Source organism: Porites lutea, chromosome 7 (genome assembly GCF_958299795.1).
Source record: "Porites lutea chromosome 7, jaPorLute2.1, whole genome shotgun sequence".
In the NCBI taxonomy this organism is placed as follows: Eukaryota; Metazoa; Cnidaria; class Anthozoa; order Scleractinia; family Poritidae; genus Porites; species Porites lutea.
In genome coordinates this window covers 28,928,494-28,950,085 of record NC_133207.1, presented here as the reverse complement: position 1 = coordinate 28,950,085, position 21,592 = coordinate 28,928,494, and the positions used below count along the sequence as shown (strand labels likewise).

Sequence of the window (21,592 nt, the reverse complement as noted above, 5' to 3'; positions counted from 1 at the left end):
ATTGCGTTTCCTAGTTTGTTTGCATTTTCTTTTCATTCGATTTTGCTGCACGCCTTTCTTCTTATAAAAACCCGGTTAGGATGCTTTAAAATCAAGATTAACCGCACCCAGACTCTGTAAGTTACCGAAAATAGCCGAATGCTTTCCGGATGGTTCTCGTAAATTTCCGACCTTAAAAATTGTACTGGGAATGCTGGGAAATTCTTGGCTCCTTCCGCTGCAAGCTCTGTGAGGGAATATTGTTATCATTTACTACCGCCGAGTGGAATATTGGATGATTCGGTTTTACGGAGGAACAAGGCAATGCGAAACTTTTTGTAGATCGTAAGACTGTTTCTGTGCCGTTCCTTGAACGGATATTGTTTGTACAGCAACATGGTGGGTTTTACGGGCTCTGTGAAGCTTAAGGTTATTGGAGCGACGGACTTGAAACCCCCCGATCTGGCTAAAAGAAGAACGTTTGGTGGACTCACATCGATGGACCCTTATGTCTCGGTAAACGTCGATGATGTCCATATAGCACAGACGACTTCGAAACAGAAAACGTCGACGCCTGTATGGAACGAGGAGTTTGAAAGCGAGATAGAAAATGGAGAGACTCTTGGAATAACTGTATTTCACAACGCTATAATGCCGCCCGACCCGTTCGTGGCGAATTCGTCGGTTCCTTTGTCAGAGATCATGAATTCTGGAGTCAAAGGAATCTCCGATATCTGGGTACGGAAGGGACGCACAATTTATTTGAATTTCTCTTTCATTAAAAGGAATTAATTAGTCGCGAAGTTGGTTCTTTCTAAATACCATTTGTAATGTCATCTTCAGATACCTTTGGAGCCCGAAGGGAAACTTCACCTCTACATAGAACTCAAACCCGCCATCCAGGGTGAGTTTTGAATCGATCAAACCTGTATATTGCTTTTTTTCATAGCCTTTTGTAGTTTGCCCGTCCTCGAGTTTAACAGAATTGGCACTAATGCGTGGATTGGGCGTATTTGCAAATCAATTCGAATAAATGTCGCAGCCTATGTATTTGGTTAATGTTTTGCAAACGTATCGATCAAATACTCGACGACAACTTTAACGTGTTCTGCAGACGCTGCGAATTTGTCAGATTTCTTAAAGCAGTGACGATCCAGGAATAATAAATGCCGTGTATTGAGTAATTCGCTTTTCAGGGTAATTGAGGTAAACTAACGTATGTGTTTTGTTGTTGTTGGTTTTTTCACCTTCATGCAGATACCGAGAGGAGAGTTTTTAGAGAAAGACCAAGCGGCATTAAGGGTCGAAGGGGTGCTATGCGACGGAGAGTACACCAGATCAGTGGTCATAAATTCATGGCAGTTTGGCTGAGACAGCCGACGTATTGCTGTCATTGCAGGGATTTTATTTGGTAAGAACGACTGATAGCCCTTACTTGTTTGGCATTGTCTCCCTTTGTGAGTTGATTTTGCATAAAAAGTGATTCACGCTTTAGTTGTGTGACTATATACAAAAACCCCAGCCATATTTTAACCTACGGCAACTTTTCAATAGGTTCTCTTAAGCCGGTCTTTGCTTGATTAATGTTCTCTTGCATTTAAATAATGTTCTGCGTGGCATAGACTTCCGAACACATGTGCCTTTACAAGATCTTACAACCCGCCGAAATTAAGTCGTTTGCTGCATGTCGAAGTTTGTTGAGTTCAATAAACGCTAATTCTTAATACCAGTTACAATGAGTGACAAGGCTTTATGACTCACTATACAGGCACGTTTGTCATTTCTTCTCTATCCTTCGAGTGTATTTGTTTACCCAGCAATATCGCGACACCTTTTTGGCGGTGTATTATGTACTTTCTGCCGCAGTAAGCTCGATCTTTAGTGCGAACCGAAAGTCGTTTTCGTATGTAGGTATGTTCGTCGGGCACGCGATTTTAACATTGTCGATCGTGACCTTATTATACCCTTTCAAAAAAGTACTGCATTCTGCATAAAAAGAATGGAAGAGAGCCAATAGACGTAAATTGAATGGGATTAAACTTATCAAATATTAATCTCAGCCACCCTAGATTTCATGTTATATGTTTAGTTTAATTTTCTCCTTTTTTTCAATTTTTAAAGACTTTCAGTACAAGAAGAGAGTTAGATTTGAAGACATTGTTTTGAACATGTGTTTATATTCGGTTGCTTATTTTTTGTTTTGACAAGTACAGTCGCAGTGTCTGCCTTTAGACAAGTTATACACTTAAATCTCATAATTTTGACAAAATGTCTTTCAAAACACATTGTTACTAAAAAATATCGTAAAAGTACTGAAGGATCTAAGTCATGTTGCCCTGTATTATGTTCCAATTTATGTTAAGTTTAGATGTTGGGTATGATAACGCATGGATATGGATTTAATTTTTTTATGGATCTATTTTGACTTCACTTAAATGCTGGACAAGACTAAATAAATAGATATAGAGATATATATTTATGTTGCTTGCAAAGTGTGTATAATTTTCTTAAAAGAATCAATTTTACCATAAAATACCTTGCTCTTTGACATTGTTCTAATGTATGTATTATTGGCAAGAAAAAGACCTTTGCCCATTGCTTTTCTTTCGGTCATTGTTGTATGCAAGGTAATGCCATGCATTTACGAGAAACAGTTTGAATATGTGAACTAATTTTCCCTCTTAGTCCTCGTAAACTGTGGTTTGTTCTGGAATTAGATTGGTTTATGCCAGGTGTTTCTTCTTGAGAGACATCCATGCCTAGTGATAAGGAAACTCTCCAGTGCTTGATGTAATTTGCTTTTCTAGTGGAAAGGTGTCTTGTTATCACAGTGGAGACCTGTCCTTTAGAGCTTCTTATATCTTGATCTTTCCACTTTCTTGAACTTGAGGCAGGCACTAACCTTTGTCTTTAGTGTAACAGCATCATTTTACACGGGATATCTTGAAAGGCTTGCTAACGAACCACATTTGCATATGCCTGAGAGAATATGACATTGGCAAACCAATAACACAAAATAAATTGACACTCACTGGTATCAAGTGAAATGCCTTCAAGCGGTCTCTCCTGCCAAATTAAATTAAGTCTTAGAAGACTTTAAAATGACAAGACACTCAGTTAGTTCACTGGTTTTTAAGCAAAATTCATCATACATCTGGCTCTATGTGTTGCAAATTTAGTAAAAAATATGTTTGAAAATTGAACGACAACACTTAGTTAAATATAATGTCTTTATTGATTACTTGGCAAATGTACAAGAATGTTCAGTTTTAAGAATCAAGGGGCTGACCCTCTACACATAATTTTTTTCATGCAACATCTTCTGGTAAAACTCTATTATATTTATATTTTTACCATGTTTAAGAAGCATAAAAACAAAATTAAGGATATTAAAGTTTTCCCAGATCATGCATTTTCAGGCTTGAGATATTTTGGCTATGGCTTGTCTATTGGTGTGTCAAAGAATGGTCTATGTGATCTGTGGTGCTCATTTCCATATCTGCTGATACATGCTGAAAACTAATATATTTACGACAACTTCTATGCAATTGCTCTAGTAAAAAAATTGTATTATGTTGGCCATTCTTTCTTTTAAATTTGAATAAGATGTATGATTAAATAATTTTTCCTTGGCTACTAGTTTGCGCACTTAAGTGAATGTGTTCGTCAATCTATAGCTCTTACAGAAAGTTTGTCTGCTGGCTCATAAGGTCTCAAGGCTAATGCTCCACAAAAAATTGTGGGAAGCATTAATTCTTTCAACCTATCAAATCATGCATCCAGGATTTATTTTGTTGTGTAAAATTAAGACTTCCTTGTCACCCAAAGGCAGGAGTTCATTGCCAAGGGGCTGAGCACAGCTGTTGCCAACAGGAAGATAATCGGTGCTTTTATTTGGATAGGAAGCTTCATAACCTTTGAGAGTCTTTAAGGTTGCTGTAAGACATTCTTCTTAAAATGACAAAAATTCAATAATTTTGGAAACAAATGCTAAAAATTAAAAGTGGTTACATTGTGTATAAGTCTTCCTGTTATCGTGTTACATGGAATCTTTCACATAATCTTGGTATTATTTGTATTTTTTAGAGCTTCATTATTTTGTTCTGCATAATCTAATGTCATTCTTCATGTGTTAGTTAGCCTCAAATTGAGGAATTCTTAATTCTTAGCTTCTAATTTTAGGTTTGATTTTTTCATCACAATTTTCTTTTTAAAAGGAACAACAACTAATGCTTTCGAGTTGTTGGTAAGATATTAAGTCCAGTGTTTTAAAGCTTGGAAACAGAATGTAAAAGTTGTTCTTGCAAGGCTGTGCTCTAAAGAAAATTGAAGGGAGCCCAGTGCTCTGAAACTGTAAAATCTAGGGTGCCCAGTAAATGATTTGTATGAAAAATCTGAGATTTTCTAGTCGCCCAAGGGCAAAAAGTTAGGTGCCAGGGGCCACAGGGCTCTGCTAGAGCACAGTCTTGTTCTTGATGTTTTGTCAGTGAGTCTGATGTATTGTGCAGGCATTCTCCAATTCACAAGTTGCAGTTAATGTTTTTTGCTTTTGTAGTAGACGCCTTGTTTTAATAGGGTCCCTTTTTATGGCTGAGAAAATGCTGTTATGTCTTATATTTAATTCATCTAACACTTCCTAGCTGAATTATGCTTTCTTTGTAAAAGTAGTAAGTTTTAAAGACACTTTTCCTGGTGATCTAACATTTCCTAGCTGAATTATGCTTTCTTATCAAAAGTAGTAAGTTGTAAATACCCTTTTTGTTAGAAAGCAACAGAATGTAAATTAAAAACTGAACTGTTTGTGATTGTTGACATTTTTTTGAACTTAGCAAGCCTCCATAACTTGCTTGTTGTTAATTTCAGTATTTTTTAAACTTGAGAATTTTTCAACTAGTTAGATAATTAAATAAACAGGCTAATGAGCATGAGCAACGAGCAGCAACGTGAAAGTAATGGGCTGACCTCAGTCTCAAAGCTGTAAAACCCAAAGGTCCCTCTGAAACTATTAGGGTGCCCCTGAAATCAGAAGTGAGACTGCTGGCTAGTTGTCTCGAGTTGTTTAGTTGTTTAACTTAGCCTAAATCTCATTTTGCCACATTTAAAAATAAAAATATTGAAAAAAAATAAACATTAGAATATTATTGGTTTGAGAATGTTCAGCTTAAAATCCAAAATTATTTTTTATTGGAATTTTTAATGCTTGTTGGTGGGCATTGCTCCCCTGTGCAATGACCGGAGCATATAGCTACATGTTGTAAATATTTCAATGCATTTGAAAGGAGCTCTACATATTTATCATTATTATTTAAACAGTTGTTTAAACATGTTTGGACAGCACTGTTAATTGATTTTTTTCGCTTCAGTAAGGTTTTCCAATATTTATTTGATAGCAGAATCACACCAATTCTTGCTGATCAGTGATGTGTCAAGTGTGGAACAAAGTTCATTTTCAGCCTAGATCAAACCTTAAAATCACCTGTAATTTTTCGTTGGCTGAAAATTCACTAAACAATATCTAAATCTTTTTGTGACTGGTCTTCAATTCGAAGATTAATCATCACTTGTGCTCCTAAGGGGACAAAATGTTTAAGGAAAAAAAAATTTTTGTTTTGCAATTCTCTGTAAAACTAATGTGTACTGTGCAACAGCTGTTGTGGAGAGGTTTGATTTGAATCAATTCACCACAGAAATGAGTTTTATCCATAAGACTAAAAAACTGAGGACCTGTCTATACAGGGTGATAAAAATTAATAGTATCTTGTTATAGTACTGATAACGCAGTTTCATTTGAATGGTCACTCCATAGGATTTCATCCACAGACTCAAAAAGTTAGAACCTATTTAAAGTACAGCATAATAAATAGTGTCATGTAAAAGTACTGCTAGAGGTTTCTTTTGGAGGGTCACTCTGTAGAATTTCTTCAACTGACTACAGTGTGACTACTACATATTGTATAACCAGGGGCACCTTGACAAAGTTGACCAATCAGATTACAGAAAATAAAAATAAATTAATAAAAATAAAAGGTAGTTGTCAATCATAATCAGCACGAATCAAGCAAGCATGTCTTCAGGGTTTGGTAGGTAGAGTTTTAAATAGAAACACATTGTTTGGTGAAACATTTTCCTTTCTTGAAAAATGTTTACTATCAATATATTTTAAATGTTGTGCTTCAAGTAACTTAGTGTTTTTTTTTTTACAAGCAGCTGATTGACCCACAACCAACTTTCTTGGAATGTATTGTTATTTTCCTGTAATCCGATTGGTCAACTTCGTCTAAGTGGCCCCTCTTACAGTAGTCGCACTGTAAGATCCTGTTAGTATGGAGAAAAGTTGTCCTGGGAATGAGGGTAACCCTGCTAGCTGAGTCAACTTTATGGAGTAGTTATAAAATTATGAGAAAAAAAGTTGACCCCTTTGCCTAAGTCAACAGCTTGTGCATGCTCTGATTGCCTCGACTTGGCCAAGTTGGCTAAACAATGCAGTGTATGTTACCCTCTTTTGTGTTAATGGATGGGCTATGACATTTGTCTAAATTATAGAAATTTGCTTTGTTTCTACAAGCATCTGCTGCTTTCTAGACCTTTGTTGTTTTTGTTTCAGGGGTGTATTTAACAAGCAAGGTTATCAATGTCAAGGTAGAGTGAGGTGTATGAACTGAGTAATGAATGTAAAAAGATTCAAAACTTGTCATTTCCATTGCTTGCTTAGCTTACATCACAGACATAATCTAACCCAGGCAAAACTGGGCAAAGCAGTGCTGAGATCCTTGTTCTGGGCCAACAAAACACTCAACAAATTACCAGAAGGACATTTCCAATAGACCTTATTCATGATACCTGCCATCTTTGCACGTGCTTAAGGACTGATGGGATGAAAGCGATGTCGTGGTTTCTCAGGTGGGCAAACAAGGGATAACATCTGCCCTTGGAAGAAATCGTGGTTGAGTTTGTTTGTTCTAGACAACAGGAAATGAAGACCTTTCTTGTAGGCAGTAGCACCGTAGATGTCCTCATGGCAAACAGTAATGACCAAAGTCTTGCCAAAACTCGATATGTACATTTTGCATGACTATGTATTCGTCATCTTGTTTTGATAGAATAAACAAACTTGACCGCGATTACTTATATTGGCAAATTTTATCACTTGTTTGCCTCCCGAAATACCGCACGACATAGCTCTTATCCCGTCGATCCTAGAGTGCATGCAAAGGTGGCGGATATCGTGAATGAAGTCTATTTGAGCAATGTCCTTTTTAACAGGCCAGCCAAGGCATGTACTCAATTTCTGGTACAGCTCTAGGGGCCCAGAACAAAGATATCAGCACTTTCTCACAGACAGACTTACGTACTTACATGTAACCAGAGGCTTAGTTTTGTCTGTGGTGCAGGCTAGTGCTTGCCCTTTTTTAGAGTGGTGATCTTTTCTTTCTATAAGGCAGCATTAAACACCTCAAAAGCTAAAACAAAAATTTGAAATCTTCAAACAGTGTTCTCCCTACATTTTTGCTCAGCAGGTAAGGGCTCATTCTTGACTGGTAAGGCCAAAATATGCACTAGAGGTGCACTCTCCTGGCGGGGGTGGGGAGGGGGCCTCGCATTCATGAAGGTTTTTATTTTCAACCATCCTGTCAACCAATTGACTGAAAGTATTTTAAACACCTCAGAACAAAGAATTTTACGAATGAAGGCTGCCTTTGCCACTAGGGTCAATTTAGTAACACAATTCGTGGAAGTTGCGAACCTTTCCTGTTGGTCGAAAAAGTCTAGAATTGGTAGAGAAGCTTACGGAAAATTGTTAGCCTGCTGTGCTTCCAAAAGTACCAGTCAGCATTTAAACAAAGTAATCAGAGACAGTAGCTGTGGTTACTTTAATACTCTTTGTTGGACACTTCGTAACAGTCCTAATGGTGACTATATTAGAGAGTGTTGACTGTATATAAACAAAGAGATTTTTCTCTGTGTGGACTGTTGTTATTGATGTGTTTCCTGTTGTTTGGGTTCATGGACAAGTCACACCACCATGACGCTTGCCTCATCAGCAAAATGATTGGAAATCTGCTGTTTACTTATTGTGAGATCTACAGTGTAGTCACAGCCAAAAAATGAATGATTTAATGGTTATTCTCCTTGTTGTTGATAGTTTGTACTTGTGTGGTTCACAAACGATGCCATTTGGAGGTAGTGTCTCAGTGTCCAGGGGTGAAACAAGATTTACAGGATGTTATTCCTAATGAAAATCAGGTATTTGTCCTATAAATAAAGCAGTAATAGTCTGTATCATGGATAGAGTTTCAGCTTATGTTGGGCCTGTCCAGCTATAAAAATATAAAAGAGACTACAATGCAGTTGATTGTTGATCATTCCATTAGATATTCCTACTATTACTACTATCACTACCACTACCACTACCACTTCCAGCCGTAGTGGTAGTTGTAGTGGTTGTAATATCCAATGGTATGATCAACAATCTACCACCACTGTTGCAATGGCACTGTCACTGTTGCCACCGCCTCCTTCTGCTGCAGCCAAGATGACTTTTGGATATATTATTTCAAACATCACAGCCCATCAGCACTGCGCTGAGGTTTTCAAAGGAATAAGAGTGTCCTTACTGATTACTTTTGTTTATGATAGAGTTCTTGTTCCTTATTTTGGTTATGGTAGTCTCCACAACAAAAGGTCAAATATAAACTCCTCATGTAGGCTTTAACATTTAATACAGTCAAACCCATGCTAAGTAGTCACCCTTGCCCAGGTATGACTAACTGACTGCTGAATTCTGCAGGTTAACCTTTTGAAAGAGATGAAAACAATGACAATATAGTATAACTTGATTGGATGTTCGTATACTGAAGTGACTGCTTATGCAGGTTTGACTGTGTCTTCAAAGAAAGGATAATGTTTAAAAGTGCTTTAAAATGCCTGAAATGTAGGACTATGTAGACTGTCCAATTGTGTTGTTATTTCAGAATGCGTTTGGAAGATCAAGCACAGGCTCACTTCGTTTCAAACTCAACATGCCTCACAGATTCTCAGAACACAATTATAAGAGACCAACCTTTTGCGACCATTGTGGCTCTCTCCTCTATGGCCTTTTGAAACAAGGGATGCAGTGCTCGGGTTCGTAAAATCACCAAATGTTGTTTTAGCAATTTAAAAGGCTAGTGAAGTTAAGTACTTTCACTGCTATCATCCTATTTTGGGGTAACTTGACTATTTGACCATAAAGTATGCATATATAATTTATATAATTATATACGGGGCCTTAAAAAGGCTCTTTTAGTAGGTAGACCACCTCCCATAAGACTGTAAAGAATGTGAGTCAAGGTAGCAGTTAATAAAAGCAATTTCGATGAATTTTTTTGGGTTTTGAAGCTTTGTGTGCAAGCACCACGTATGGGACAAAAGAACAGTAAAGCCCCCCACAAGCTCCATGTACTCTTAACCTACTTGTACCCACAATTATAAAACATTAATAAAACAAAGTAAATTGATCTACCTCTCAGGGGTTTCAATAAGCACCAAAGACCAACAAAACACGTTGGTTATTTTGCTCAGAAGAGTCAGCTACTTTTCTCCCCCAAAGAAGAAACAACTAGTGGTTATGATGTCTTTAACAAAAAACATGTCATAAAATCTGAATGAAAATGTAAAGGCCTACTGGTTTTGAGTTATGCAAATACTGCATTTCAGTCAATTCTTCACGTGTTTCTTGGAAGGTTTACACAGAATCTGTTCTCGTTCAAATCTACCTTTGTTCATTGCTTGTAAGTTGTGTGGCTGATTATCGGAACCTGAATGAAAGGTACATTTTCTTGAATGAAAAACACACTCTTTTGTACTCAATTTAGTCCCCAGAAGGCTGGAAATTGCATTAGTTACATTTGTAGGGCTTTGAAATTTCAAAATTTTCTGGAGGAGGATTCCCCCAGACCCCCTTGAGGTATGGGATTAACGGTCCCTTGTTGATACAGTTGGGTATTCTATTCAAACCTGCTAAGATATCTTTTGTAACAGCAACAAAAAATAGTAAGCAAAAAAGGAATAAATAGCTAATCACAGTAAAAATTATTGGAAGCAGACTCCAATGGTCTTATAAGTTAACGTTGTGGCCGACTACGCCCTAATCTTGGGACCAAGACGTTTGCTCATTAATGTTGATCCCTTGAGAAAATTAAGCACATTTTATGCATGTTTCAGCTTGCAAGATGAACGTTCACAAGAGATGTCACAGGAATGTTGCCAATAACTGTGGTATTAATGCCAAAGAGATGGCGCAGCGTTTAAAGGACATGGGGCTCACTGGAAACATACTGTCAGAATCAATGAGGGTGAAAAAGGTTGGTTGTGTAGATTTCTTTGTCTAGTGACCTTGGAACTCAAATGACACTTTTGTAATGCCTTGTCACTTGTAGAAAAAAAGTTAAGAGAATGCTTAAGCCAAAGTTAAATAATAAGGTTTTCAAAATGTCATGTGTCTGGAAATTAATGTATCAAACCATGCATAACAGCATGCATACTCTGTGCACTGTTTTGCATAAGTTATGGGTCAAAATTAAATTCAGGTTAAAATTTTTTTTACCTAGGTTGGTTCTCATTTTCTTTTGTCTCCTGGCCCTAATTAGTCTGGCTTGCATAAGCAGCGAGAATCATAATCTGCAAGCCGTTTTTCTTTGTATTTAGGACACAAGAAGGAGGCCATGGTCCCAGGTGTTCCTAGTGGAGTTTGTGGAAACTGAGAATAGGAATTGTTGCATGACTGAAGCCACGCATTTTTTGCGAAGAAAGCTTAGAAAAGATAAATGTGATTTAGTGCTCTTCTGGAGCGGGTCGGTCCACGAATTCTATCACTTGAAAGAGTTGATAACTTTGGAACAAGTGAACACTTCAGTGGTTGGAAAAAAAGGAGAATCTTAATTAGTAAAGGCTAACTGGTCGGGTGTTAAAACTTTCATTGTATGCAAATGAGTCTTTTGATGAGCATGTGGTTTATTTTCAGCAATGATTGAAATGACGTGCCATGTTCTCATCACGTTTTTTATCTCTGGTAATGATGTAATTTCTCTCGAATCGAGGCCCTTGAATTTTTGTGTAATTATACACGCTTATTGCCTGCGACCACAGACGTATTTCCGGTCATTGCTAAGACGTGTACTAAATCAATTGAGAAACAAATCGTCGAATATGATATAAAAAGTACATGTAAATATTCTGAAGAATACTCAACTGTCGATAAAGTAGTTAGTGAAAACCTGAATTTAGTTCTGACCTGTAACACAACCATTTTCTTAGGCACTTTTGATGAGAACTTGTTTAACAATCAAGGCTTGGCATGCTCCCATTGTGCTAAGATTCGCAGGAGGAATTAGATGCTTTTGGCTCTTAAGAGTTAAATGGTCAAGCCATACTTGTAATGCTTTATAATGGAAAACTTGTGGACTCAGTGCCAATTTTTCTATTCTTTTTTGTTGGCTCTATCATTTGATTGTACATCCAATATTTGGAGTCATTAACGTGCCCTTTAGTTGATCATGATGATTTTCTTTGTTTATTTTACAGCCCTCAATTGAGTATAATGGAACAAACATAAAAAATGATAAAAGAAAGGAAAACCACCTTGAACCACTTCCAATAACACCTAATGACCTGGAGACATCACCTGGAATGAGACGACGGCAAAAGAAGTTTGGATTGTCTGATTTCAATTTTATTAAGGTGCTTGGAAAAGGCAGCTTTGGCAAGGTAAGTGTCTCTCTGGTGTAGTCATGAGCAGCTTTGCCACAACTCGACCTCTCAAAAGTTCTTAAAAGCAAGCAAAGAGAACTTCAATGAGGAAAAGTGAGCGAAGCGAGTATCAATGAGGTCGTGCAACGACTGAGTGAGTCGCAAGGTAGACTTGTTTTGCCTGACTGGAATTGAATCATAGTATAAATATTCATGCAAGGAAAAAAATGATTGGCAAATGCGGATGCCGGGACTGGCATCAAACATCTATCACTCTCTTATTGGTCAATTGTCACGATGTCACCGGTAGGATTTTCGAACGGTGAATTTTGCGCAAAACAGGTATGAAAAGTCCTTTAAAATGGCATAGTTACAACCAGAGATCTCAGTTAAAACTTCCCTTGCAATTCCAACTCTCTTTCAATAGCTTTGATTGCTTTTATGGGACCGTTGGTCTTTCTTTACAGTGAAAACAAAGTCAGTGACAAAGCAAAATATCCATCACACAGCTAATTTGTAATATTTCCTTATACATTCCTTATACTTTATTTTTTTTGTTGGCAGGTTCTGCTAGCAGAAAGAAAAGGTGCTGACGACATTTTTGCAGTAAAGATCTTGAAGAAAGAAACTGTTCTACAGGATGATGATGTAGAGTGTACAATGATTGAGAGACGAGTTTTAACTGTCTCTGCAGGACATCCTTATCTTACAGCATTATATTGCAGCTTTCAAACAGAGGTGATTGTTGTCTTTTTGTTTCAGTCTTGCTTTACGCAATTTAGGCTAAGCTTAAAGCTCATATCAGCACTAATCAGAAGTTTACAGTATCCATGTTTTGTTGTCCCTTCAGGATCGGCTCTTTCTTGTGATGGAATATGTCAATGGAGGTGATTTGATGTTCCAAATTCAAAAAGCAAGAAAGTTTGATGAAAAGCGCTCTAGGTGTGTGTAATGATTCGTTGATCCCAGCCTTCTGTCCTGAGCTCATAAAAGAACTTTTTTGGTGATTTTTGCAGGCATAGCAATAAAACCTTTTTCAAGTTTTAATCTATGTCCATCCTTGCCATCCCTAGTAACAGACGACAGCAAATAGTGTCAGTTCCTAAATATAGTCGTAAACAATGAAACTGGACCATTATTTTTGAAAAAGTAGTGTGATATAGCCCCTTTAAGTCCCAATAGTGACCAACAATAATTTTCTCCTAACAACATCCATATTATGTTACCAAGAGAAATGGCTATGAGAGTTCATAAAAAAATTAATGATCACTCAAGAGAAAAATATTTTGATCTGTTATCAAACTCTCTACTAATTCTTTAAAGCAATGTATGAAGATCAGTATGGAGAATTTATATGTGGATATTGGGGCTTAAAGGTTTCAATCATTAATTCTACATCCTTAGGTTTTATGCTGCAGAAGTTGTTCTGGCTCTCCGTTACCTACACCAGCATGGTGTTATTTATAGGTAAGCAAGTTAGCAGTACATGAGCAACATAGTACCACATGAGAAGCTTATTTTGGTAGTGTATGTGAACACTGATGCCTCAACGCTTTAACTCAAGAGTTGATTCTTGTGGATACGCTGCCAATGAAGGCCTCAATGAAAAAAAAAACTACTCAACAAAAAACGTGTTTCCCATCTTTTCTAGACAGAGTAGGGGTAGAAGCATGGAACAACTAACCAGATTATTTTATCCACACTTGTTCAAAAGTGTGTTTCTAAGAAAAGAAATAGAAAAAAAGTTAGTCATTGTTAGTAGTAGTGGACTGCTTTTCCTGGAGAATCATCCACACGAACAGTACCATTTAATTCATTTTTTTTATGCTCGGACAGCCTGCTAGTAAGAAAGGGATAGATACAGTCCCTCATTTTTTCTCTTCACTCTACATGTCACCTTCCTTGTTGGTGGCAGTTTTGACACCCACTCATGTTTTGTGCTCGTCTCCTGACCTTCTAATCTACCTGAGAAGTGAAGGGTCAGGATCCTTTGTGGCTCCCTTGCACATGACCCCTGACTCTGGCAGTTTCCAAATATACAGCTTGATTACAAGATAAATAAATACATGAATAATGATTTGGAGGTAGCACATCCACAAAGTGGTTCTTCGTCTGCCTGATTCCTGGTCAAATTAGAATTTGGAAATGTTGGTTTTTGAGGAGTGGGGAAGACCGGAGTACCCAAAGAAAAACCTCTCGGAGCAGGGGAGAGAACGAACAACAGACTCAGTCCACATGTGGTGTCGAAGCCGGGATTTGTACCTGGGCCACATTGGTGGCAGGCGAGCGCTCTCACCACTGTGCCATTCCCTGCTCCCTCCTCTAATTAATGATTTGTTTATGTTATAGTTATTCACACTTGTTGTTTTAGGCAGATAACACTGTCACAATGACATAAAGGACAGCGTATTGAAAAAAAAATCGGTTTTCCCTTCTGTTCCTCATCTAACCATGGATTTGATTTATCCAACAGGGATTTAAAATTAGATAATGTACTTTTAGACAAAGATGGACATATCAAGTTGGCAGATTTTGGAATGTGTAAAGAAGGGATGACACCCGGTGGCTATACAAACACATTTTGTGGAACACCAGACTACATTGCTCCTGAGGTAGGCAATAAAGAGCAGCTCAGCTCACATGGGCAGTAGGTCCTTTCCTGATTATTTTAAACCATTTGATTAAAAATTCTGTGGATATTATGAAACTATGATGGCGATGGCAATGGGAACGTAAAAAGAAAAACAACAACAAAAAAACAAAACAGGAAGTTAAATAAGCAAAACAAGAACCCTGTGTGCTTTTTTGTAGATTTCTTTTCCATCCCTGCACAACTACGATGTTCAATGGCCAAATTTTGAGAACGGGAGAGGCAAGGCGTTAAACATTCTGCCATCTCTGTCTGAACTTGGGCGCAGTCCCCTCTCTTTAGCTCCAACCTAAATTCCTTCCTCTTTATGCGACTTGGCCTAATCGTGAAAAAGTTTGAAAGGATGCAAAATCTCTTTTAAAGTGTCCTTTTCTTAGACATCGCCATTCTCGGATCATAAGGTCCCTTATTGTATGTGGCCCTGAAATAACATGCAAATGTTCTTCAATACACTGTGTGGTTCCAGAAAAGTAAAAAAAAATCACACTCCCCCCTCCCCCCACAAAGGGTTTTTTGGTTTGAACCCCTCTACCCAATGTTTCCTGGAAGCTTCAGTGACTGTTGGAAATCTTTGTGTGGTTGTCATGGAAGCACTGGCAACTGAAAGAATATTGTTTTGTAAATGTTTCAAAGCACTGAAAATAAAAAGAAACATTGTGGGAAAATAAAGATGGCATTTCGATGGATAAAATTCTTTATTTCCCTTGTTCACTCAAAATGCCCTAAAATGAAAATTAATTTTTTCTTGGGGAGGCCATTGTTTTTGATAGGTAGGACTTCATGTGCGACCATAATCAGATGTGTAATTAACGGTAAGCTTATCATGACTATAGTAACTCCAGCTGTAGTGTAATCATTATTGACTATATATTTCAGATTCTTCAAGAAAAACCCTACGGCTTCTCTGTGGACTGGTGGGCGCTAGGAGTTCTTATGTATGAGATGATGGCAGGACAGGTTAGTTGAGACTCACAGGAAACTCTGTCTGCAGTGTCTGTGGGCACACACACTTGATTTTTCTCTAACTGTTGTAATTACCTCTCGCAACACATGGCTTTTGGTGACCCATCTCCCATGTTTTTCTTGTTGTTTTCTTTCTTTCCTTAGAAACAAGGTGGCTATGAGGCAAAAGCAGCTTTCGTCCTGAGCTGCTTTGTGCACTTCCTCTAGTAGACATCCAATTTCTCAATGAAATTTACTCAAAAATACAAAATGCACCGTTTGAAGAATGTCAAAAGATGACCAGATATTCTGATATGATGAATGTCTGTCCGATCCAGAGTTCTTGGAGCCGGAACTTGTAACCGCCCTAATTGTTTTGCTTTTTATAGCCTCCTTTTGAAGCTGACAATGAAGATGACCTGTTTGAGTCTATCAAGCATGATGATGTGCTTTATCCTGTTTGGCTTACCAAGGAAGCTGTCTCCATACTGAAAGGGGTAAGAATGTAAAAATAATCATATAAGTATCAAACTAGTTCATGTTACTTTTCTACAACAATGCTATTCTCATGCACAGTTCAGTTCCTGTCTTTTAGGAGACGTTTTACTGTGTAAGATGTTGTAGACACTTCAGTAATGGTAATTTAGGTTAAAATTTTTTGATCTACTTTGATCGGCCATTTTCCATTTAATTTTGACCTACAACATGGTGTTGTTGGTACCCTGGGTGCCAGAGACTTTTCATGCGCGATTTCTGGTTTCGGTCGAGTCTTAAAAGACTTCGCCGCTCGTGTCTTCGGCCTTCGGCCGACGAAACGAAGCTCCCCGTCGCACGCGAGAAAAAAACCTCTGGTACCCAGGGTATGTTGTTGGTGGTTCGCTGGGTACCTTACGGACGGTGCTCGAGCTATACAAGAGTTTAAATTTTCATCCGGAAGCTTAAATAATGTTTTTTCTACCCCCCCCCCCCCCGTTATACAGAGCAGTATGTACTGTCATTGACATGAAATTTGTGTTTTTGTATGCAGTTCATGACGAAAAACTGCCAGAAAAGGCTTGGCTGCACAGCGAGTGGAGAGCAAAGCATTCTGGATCATCCATTCTTTAGAGAAATCGATTGGGAAAGATTAGAAGCAAGACAAGTTACACCTCCATTTAAACCAAGAATAGTAAGTAGTCAAATATGACCTATAGTACGATCATTTTCCCACTGAGTTGTAGCAGGCGGGTTAATATCCTTCTTGGAGATAATTCTTATCATAGAACGTGTTGCAAAGCGACATAAAATCATAAACCGTACTCAATATTCTCTAGGCCCCAGTTGTTGAAAAGGCGGATAGCGCTATCCACTGGATCAATCTCTTTCCAGTGGATAACGCAATTGATTTTTCTAATAATTGTCCACGGGATAGTGTTTTATTTGCTGGATAGCGCTATCCATCGTTTGAACAACTAGAACCAGTGGATAATAGTTTTAGGAGAACCTCGCCTTACGAACGCCCTGTTTATTTTCCATTTTGAAACAGAGCCTGAGCCCGAGGCTGGGTTGCTGTTGTGCCAGGGCTCGAAGATATCTTTTTAGTGCACTTGCAAAGTTTTGCTAGTAAGGTTTTTTTCCACTAGCAAACTGGTGAGACCACAAGCAAATTATTTCCCTTTGTTTGGAAGACATGGATAATTCTATTAAAGTCGCAATCGTTTGCTAGTGGATATTTTTCTTACTCGCAGATTATCAAAATCACTCGCATTTTGCGAGTTTGCGAGCGTTAATTTCGAGCCGTGATTTCTTTATTTGTGCCGAATTGCACCATGGGAGTTTTGGGGTCGCTATCTTTTTTTTCTGGTCGATATAAATTTGCGCGGGAAACTGTGTCAGAAGTTTCTCCAGAAACAGTCCCAAAAGCAATTGGACGCAACACCGACCCAGTCTCCCGTGCGGCCCCAAAATGGTTAACACCACCGCATTTTGTCGTCCCAGACGTGAAAAAACGCTCCTGCCCGGCTAGTTGTGGTAACGGGGTTTCCTAGAAGTGTTGCGCGACATGTTGCGTGACAACACAAACACAGAAGTGTCGAACTCATCGCACAGATCTTCAATACTGTGTCTAATGTTTTTAAAAAAAGACAAAGGAAAAAACGCAGTGGCCAGTCACGTGGCCTCCTTACAACTCCGAGGAGTGCGAGAGGTCAACACTTTAACTGGCTTCCTCGCGAAAAAGAGATTTGTGCGTTGCGCGTAAGCTTGTAAACCTGAGTTGCAGCTTTCGTTACAGTGACCTCGAAGGAATGTTAACTTCTCTGTCTGTTTCTCAACTTCTTGTTTCTATTATTTCGCCTGAAAGATTTTTTTGGCACCCGACTTTGAATTATGAAACATTTAGTGTTTCTAGTTTTGTTCTACGCTAAAATTTGTAGTATTGAACCTACAGTTTACAGTGTCGGTCATTCTGACTAACCCATGTTCCTAAGTGAGACTGGTTAATATCTCTACAATTTACATTAAACCATCAGTCATTTCGGGATTCATGATGCAATTCTCTGACTATTGCTTGTCTGGTTTCATTTTCTGTACACTTTGCGGTCTCATCTCCTCCAGTGATTGGCGTCGTGTCCTCTAATCCGTGAGCTGTGTTGTCAATTTCTTCCGCGAAGCTTGTGTGCTCCGTAGCGCTCTGTTTATATTTGCCATTTTTCTCTGCCTCTGTGTTCACTGCGCGCTCCATCTCTTGCTGTACTCTTTTCATAGTTTCCGTCGATGAACGCGCGGATTTAAGCGCCTCGAAACTCTGGTCCAAAATTAAACATCTATGGGATGGAACACATTCAGCATCTTGCGGGTTAAGCGATGTACTATCGTGCGTGCTGAATCTCCTGTTCATTGGATTGCCGTCCAGGGTGCTATACCTTCTATTTTTATTCATAGTGAATAGCCGCTGATTTTTTCACGGTTAATAATACAGCGTCTTTATTTTGTTTTACCACTTGTCCCAGCTCTGTGCGCGAGAGGTATTGTTACGTCACGTTAGTAATTTGGTTTATTGCGTCATATAGTTTTCGCTTTTTTGCGCGTTTCTTCTTGCCTAGTTTGAGTTAACCTGGTGCCCAAGGCTTTTTTTGCGCGATTTTCGGTTCTCGTATGATCTTTATTATTGATGCAACAAGAAGTTTTTCTTCTCCCGGACTGAACCGCCCGATCCCAAGTTCTCATGCCAGCTGTGAGGCCCTCATGTCCTGAATTATCCCAGTTTCTGTACCGCGAATTACCCTTTGGATGGGATGTTAGTCCATCGCGGGGATACCCCCAGGGGTATTTTTCCGTTACCCATTCATACGCCGGGACTGTCGAAAGACAAATTAAAGCGAAGCAAAGTTTTTTGGCTTAGGGAACTACGCGATTGCAAGGTCTGAACCGGGACCTACAAATCTGAAGTTCGTGTGCTGACCGCTTGGCCATCGCGCCAGCATTACAAAGCGAAAAGAAAGGGTGCTAACTACCCTGTCCGATTTTAGTTACTTTGCTTTTGGCAAAAAAACAGAGAGACGAAAATCACACTTGATTTGATTCTCAATGTGAGGACACTATTTTAACCCTTTAAATCCAAAGAGTGATCAGCATCAAATTTCTCCCTGTAATAGCAATGCCTTGTAAAACAGAGTGGTCATGAGAATTATGGACATGATCACACAAGATGTATTTTCTCGATATTTTATCAACTTCTCCCCACTACTTCTATAGTAAACGAATAAGGGCGACAAAGGAGAATTTTAATTTTTATCTTAGGGTGTAAGAGGTTAAAGTCCCCCACAGGAGGCGGGACCGCCATTTTACGTGGTCGTCCGAGCCACTCGAAGGTCCAGCCGTCTGCAAGAACAAAGCACCGCAGTACTTATTGCACGTTTGCACGTGACGTCACGGCGACCATGTTGGTGGTCAAGAACAAAAGCATTTCTCTCCTCTGGGAACTAAACTCTATTTTCATGTAAATCCTTCGCGAAAAAATGCTATTGTATTGACCCTCAACATGGCCGCCTTGTCGCGTGGTTGCAAGCCAAGAATTGGTCCGGCTCCGGGGATCGAACCTACGACATCTAGCTCTGCAATCAGCCCTTTACCGACTGAGCCAGTTTTGTTGTTGTTGTTGTTGTTTTAAATTTTCTCTCTTTTTCCACAGCGATCAAAAACAGACGTTGGGAACTTCGACACTGATTTCACAAGGGAGCAGCCAAAGCTGACACCGACAGAGAAGAATATAATCGCAAACATAAACCAGGAAGAATTTAAGGACTTTTCTTTCGTCAACACGCAATTTGTGAGCGATAACTATGTTTAATAATACTTATTAACTGCTAAATTTACATTGTAAATAGGTGAACAAAAAACAGCAAGAGATGAAGAAAATTTTATTGCAGAATGAGAATTTTATCTTTTTAGAACGTGATCAACCGTGTATTTTTAGACTTTTAATAGCCGTGATCTTAATGCAAAAATGTCGCGACTGTTAAGTGTTTTTAGCTTCCTTGTGTTGTGCTTTAAGACATGACTGCATCTTGGGCGGGAGGGTGGTGGTCTCCTTAGAGTACGTTTTATTTCGGGCAGTCACGCAAGGCCGCTTTTGTAGCCTTGCGTGACGGCCTGGGAGAGTAGCGTGACGGCCTGAGTTGTAGGGTCGCGTGATAACCCAAAGATAATAGATAGCTTAAGGTGGCTGAACACAGTTTTGGGGGCGGTCAGCGGTGACTCGCGTGACGGCGAGTGTTTTAACTTAGACAAACAAACATGGCGGCGAAAAAGCAATGGTACACAGAAGACGATTTCTCAAAATCTACTCACCAAAATTTTGTGATATTTGGCAGAATTTATACTTTTATCGTATTTTAAATAATGAGAACTTTAAAATGGAAGTTGAACAGACGAATTTTGTGACACATTTAATAATTACAGTACAATTATATTATTGATTATCTGAAAACTCCTCTGTTAAAATTTGGTCAAATAAGTTTCAAATGGTAGTGATTAATTACAGTAAGCTGTGTGCAAGTTTATAGGAAAATCTAATGAGTGAATTTTCTGTAAACTGAACAAAAGTGAAAATTTTAAGGTTGTATTCGATCGTCCATGTTGCCATGGAAACTGCGAAAATGTCAAATTTTACCTGTCAAACAAAATCTTTCATCAATATATTTTCCACTTGCCAAGTTTCAGCTTGTGAGCTGCTACCCTTCTCTTGCCATAATTTGGCAAATGACATATACTCAGAAACTGCCAAAACTGTGTTCAGCCACCTTAAGCAACGGCGATGGCGACGGCCACGAAAACTTCACCTAAGAATTGATTTCGCGTTTTCTCAAACTTCCCTGCCCTTGTTTCATCTCGTTCACATGGTCAAATGTTGGCGAGTTTTTCTGGAGTTAAATTCTAAAGTACGTCCTCCCTAAAACGTGAAATTAGGAAGTTTCACGTTTTAGTCGTGCAACGACGGCAAAGAAAGGTACAAAAAAGCGTGATGCACGTGCAGAGTTGTTGTTTTGCTAATCTTAGGCCCCGTCCACACGTATACGTTTTTGACTGAAAACGGAGATTTTTTTTTTCTCCGGTTTGGCCCACCGTCGACACGTATCCGGTGAAAACGGTTATGGAAAACGCATCTTTTCAAAGACGCACTCCAGAGTCTTTAATCTTTAATTGTGATAATTGTCATTAGTACACTAATCTGGCAATGGCTGGTCAACGGCTAGCTAATCAAATACAACTTACATTGTACTGAATAAAGTGTGGACTAGAATAGCAAATTACACAAGCAGCTGACAAGAACAGAGGGCTAATAAAATAACACTAATTGAGCACAATACTAGCTTTGAAAAGGTTGACAGATGACGCATGTACCACTGAAAAGGGAAGACCATTCCAGACCGGGATTGTTCTAGGGAAGAACGAATATTTATATGCATTTACTGAAGCTGATAAGGGTGTAAATGTACAATCATCTGAGAGTGGAGATTTTTAAAAACGCCGGACTTTCGTTTATTTGTGGACGGACGAAAACGGAGGTTTTCTAATACGTCACGACGTCATGCATCATATACTAATAGCATCAGGCATGCTCTGCTAGGGATGCTGTCGTATTTCAATCGTTTTGTGGACTGGCGAAAACGATTCGAATACGCTACTTGTGGACGCGTATTTTTTCGCAAACGGAAGGGAAAAAAATCTCCGTTTTCAACGGACGGGGCCTTAAGCTATTGCTTTTTTGCCGTTGTCGTTGCCGTGATCGTCGTCGTTGATTAAGCTCCTCAA

The 21,592-nt window shown here is 38.8% G+C and overlaps 1 protein-coding gene across 2 annotated transcripts; it reads left to right on the top strand.

Moving 5' to 3' along the window:
• Positions 1-203: 203 nt before the first annotated feature.
• Positions 204-19,868, top strand: LOC140942481 (calcium-independent protein kinase C-like). 2 transcript variants are annotated; one of them, XM_073391391.1, is made up of 16 exons: positions 205-717; positions 823-883; positions 1,237-1,390; positions 6,584-6,618; positions 8,123-8,223; positions 8,952-9,102; positions 10,183-10,322; positions 11,542-11,724; positions 12,271-12,444; positions 12,557-12,648; positions 13,111-13,173; positions 14,180-14,318; positions 15,233-15,313; positions 15,688-15,795; positions 16,326-16,466; positions 19,470-19,868. In XM_073391391.1, exons 1-16 carry the CDS (start codon positions 376-378, stop codon positions 19,626-19,628), a joined length of 2,124 nt encoding a protein of 707 aa, XP_073247492.1. In that variant the 5' UTR covers positions 205-375; the 3' UTR covers positions 19,629-19,868. The 2 variants fall into 2 exon arrangements, with proteins under 2 accessions (XP_073247493.1, XP_073247492.1); XM_073391392.1 differs by lacking the exon at positions 13,111-13,173 and having other exon boundaries at positions 204-717.
• Positions 19,869-21,592: the final 1,724 nt, after the last annotated feature.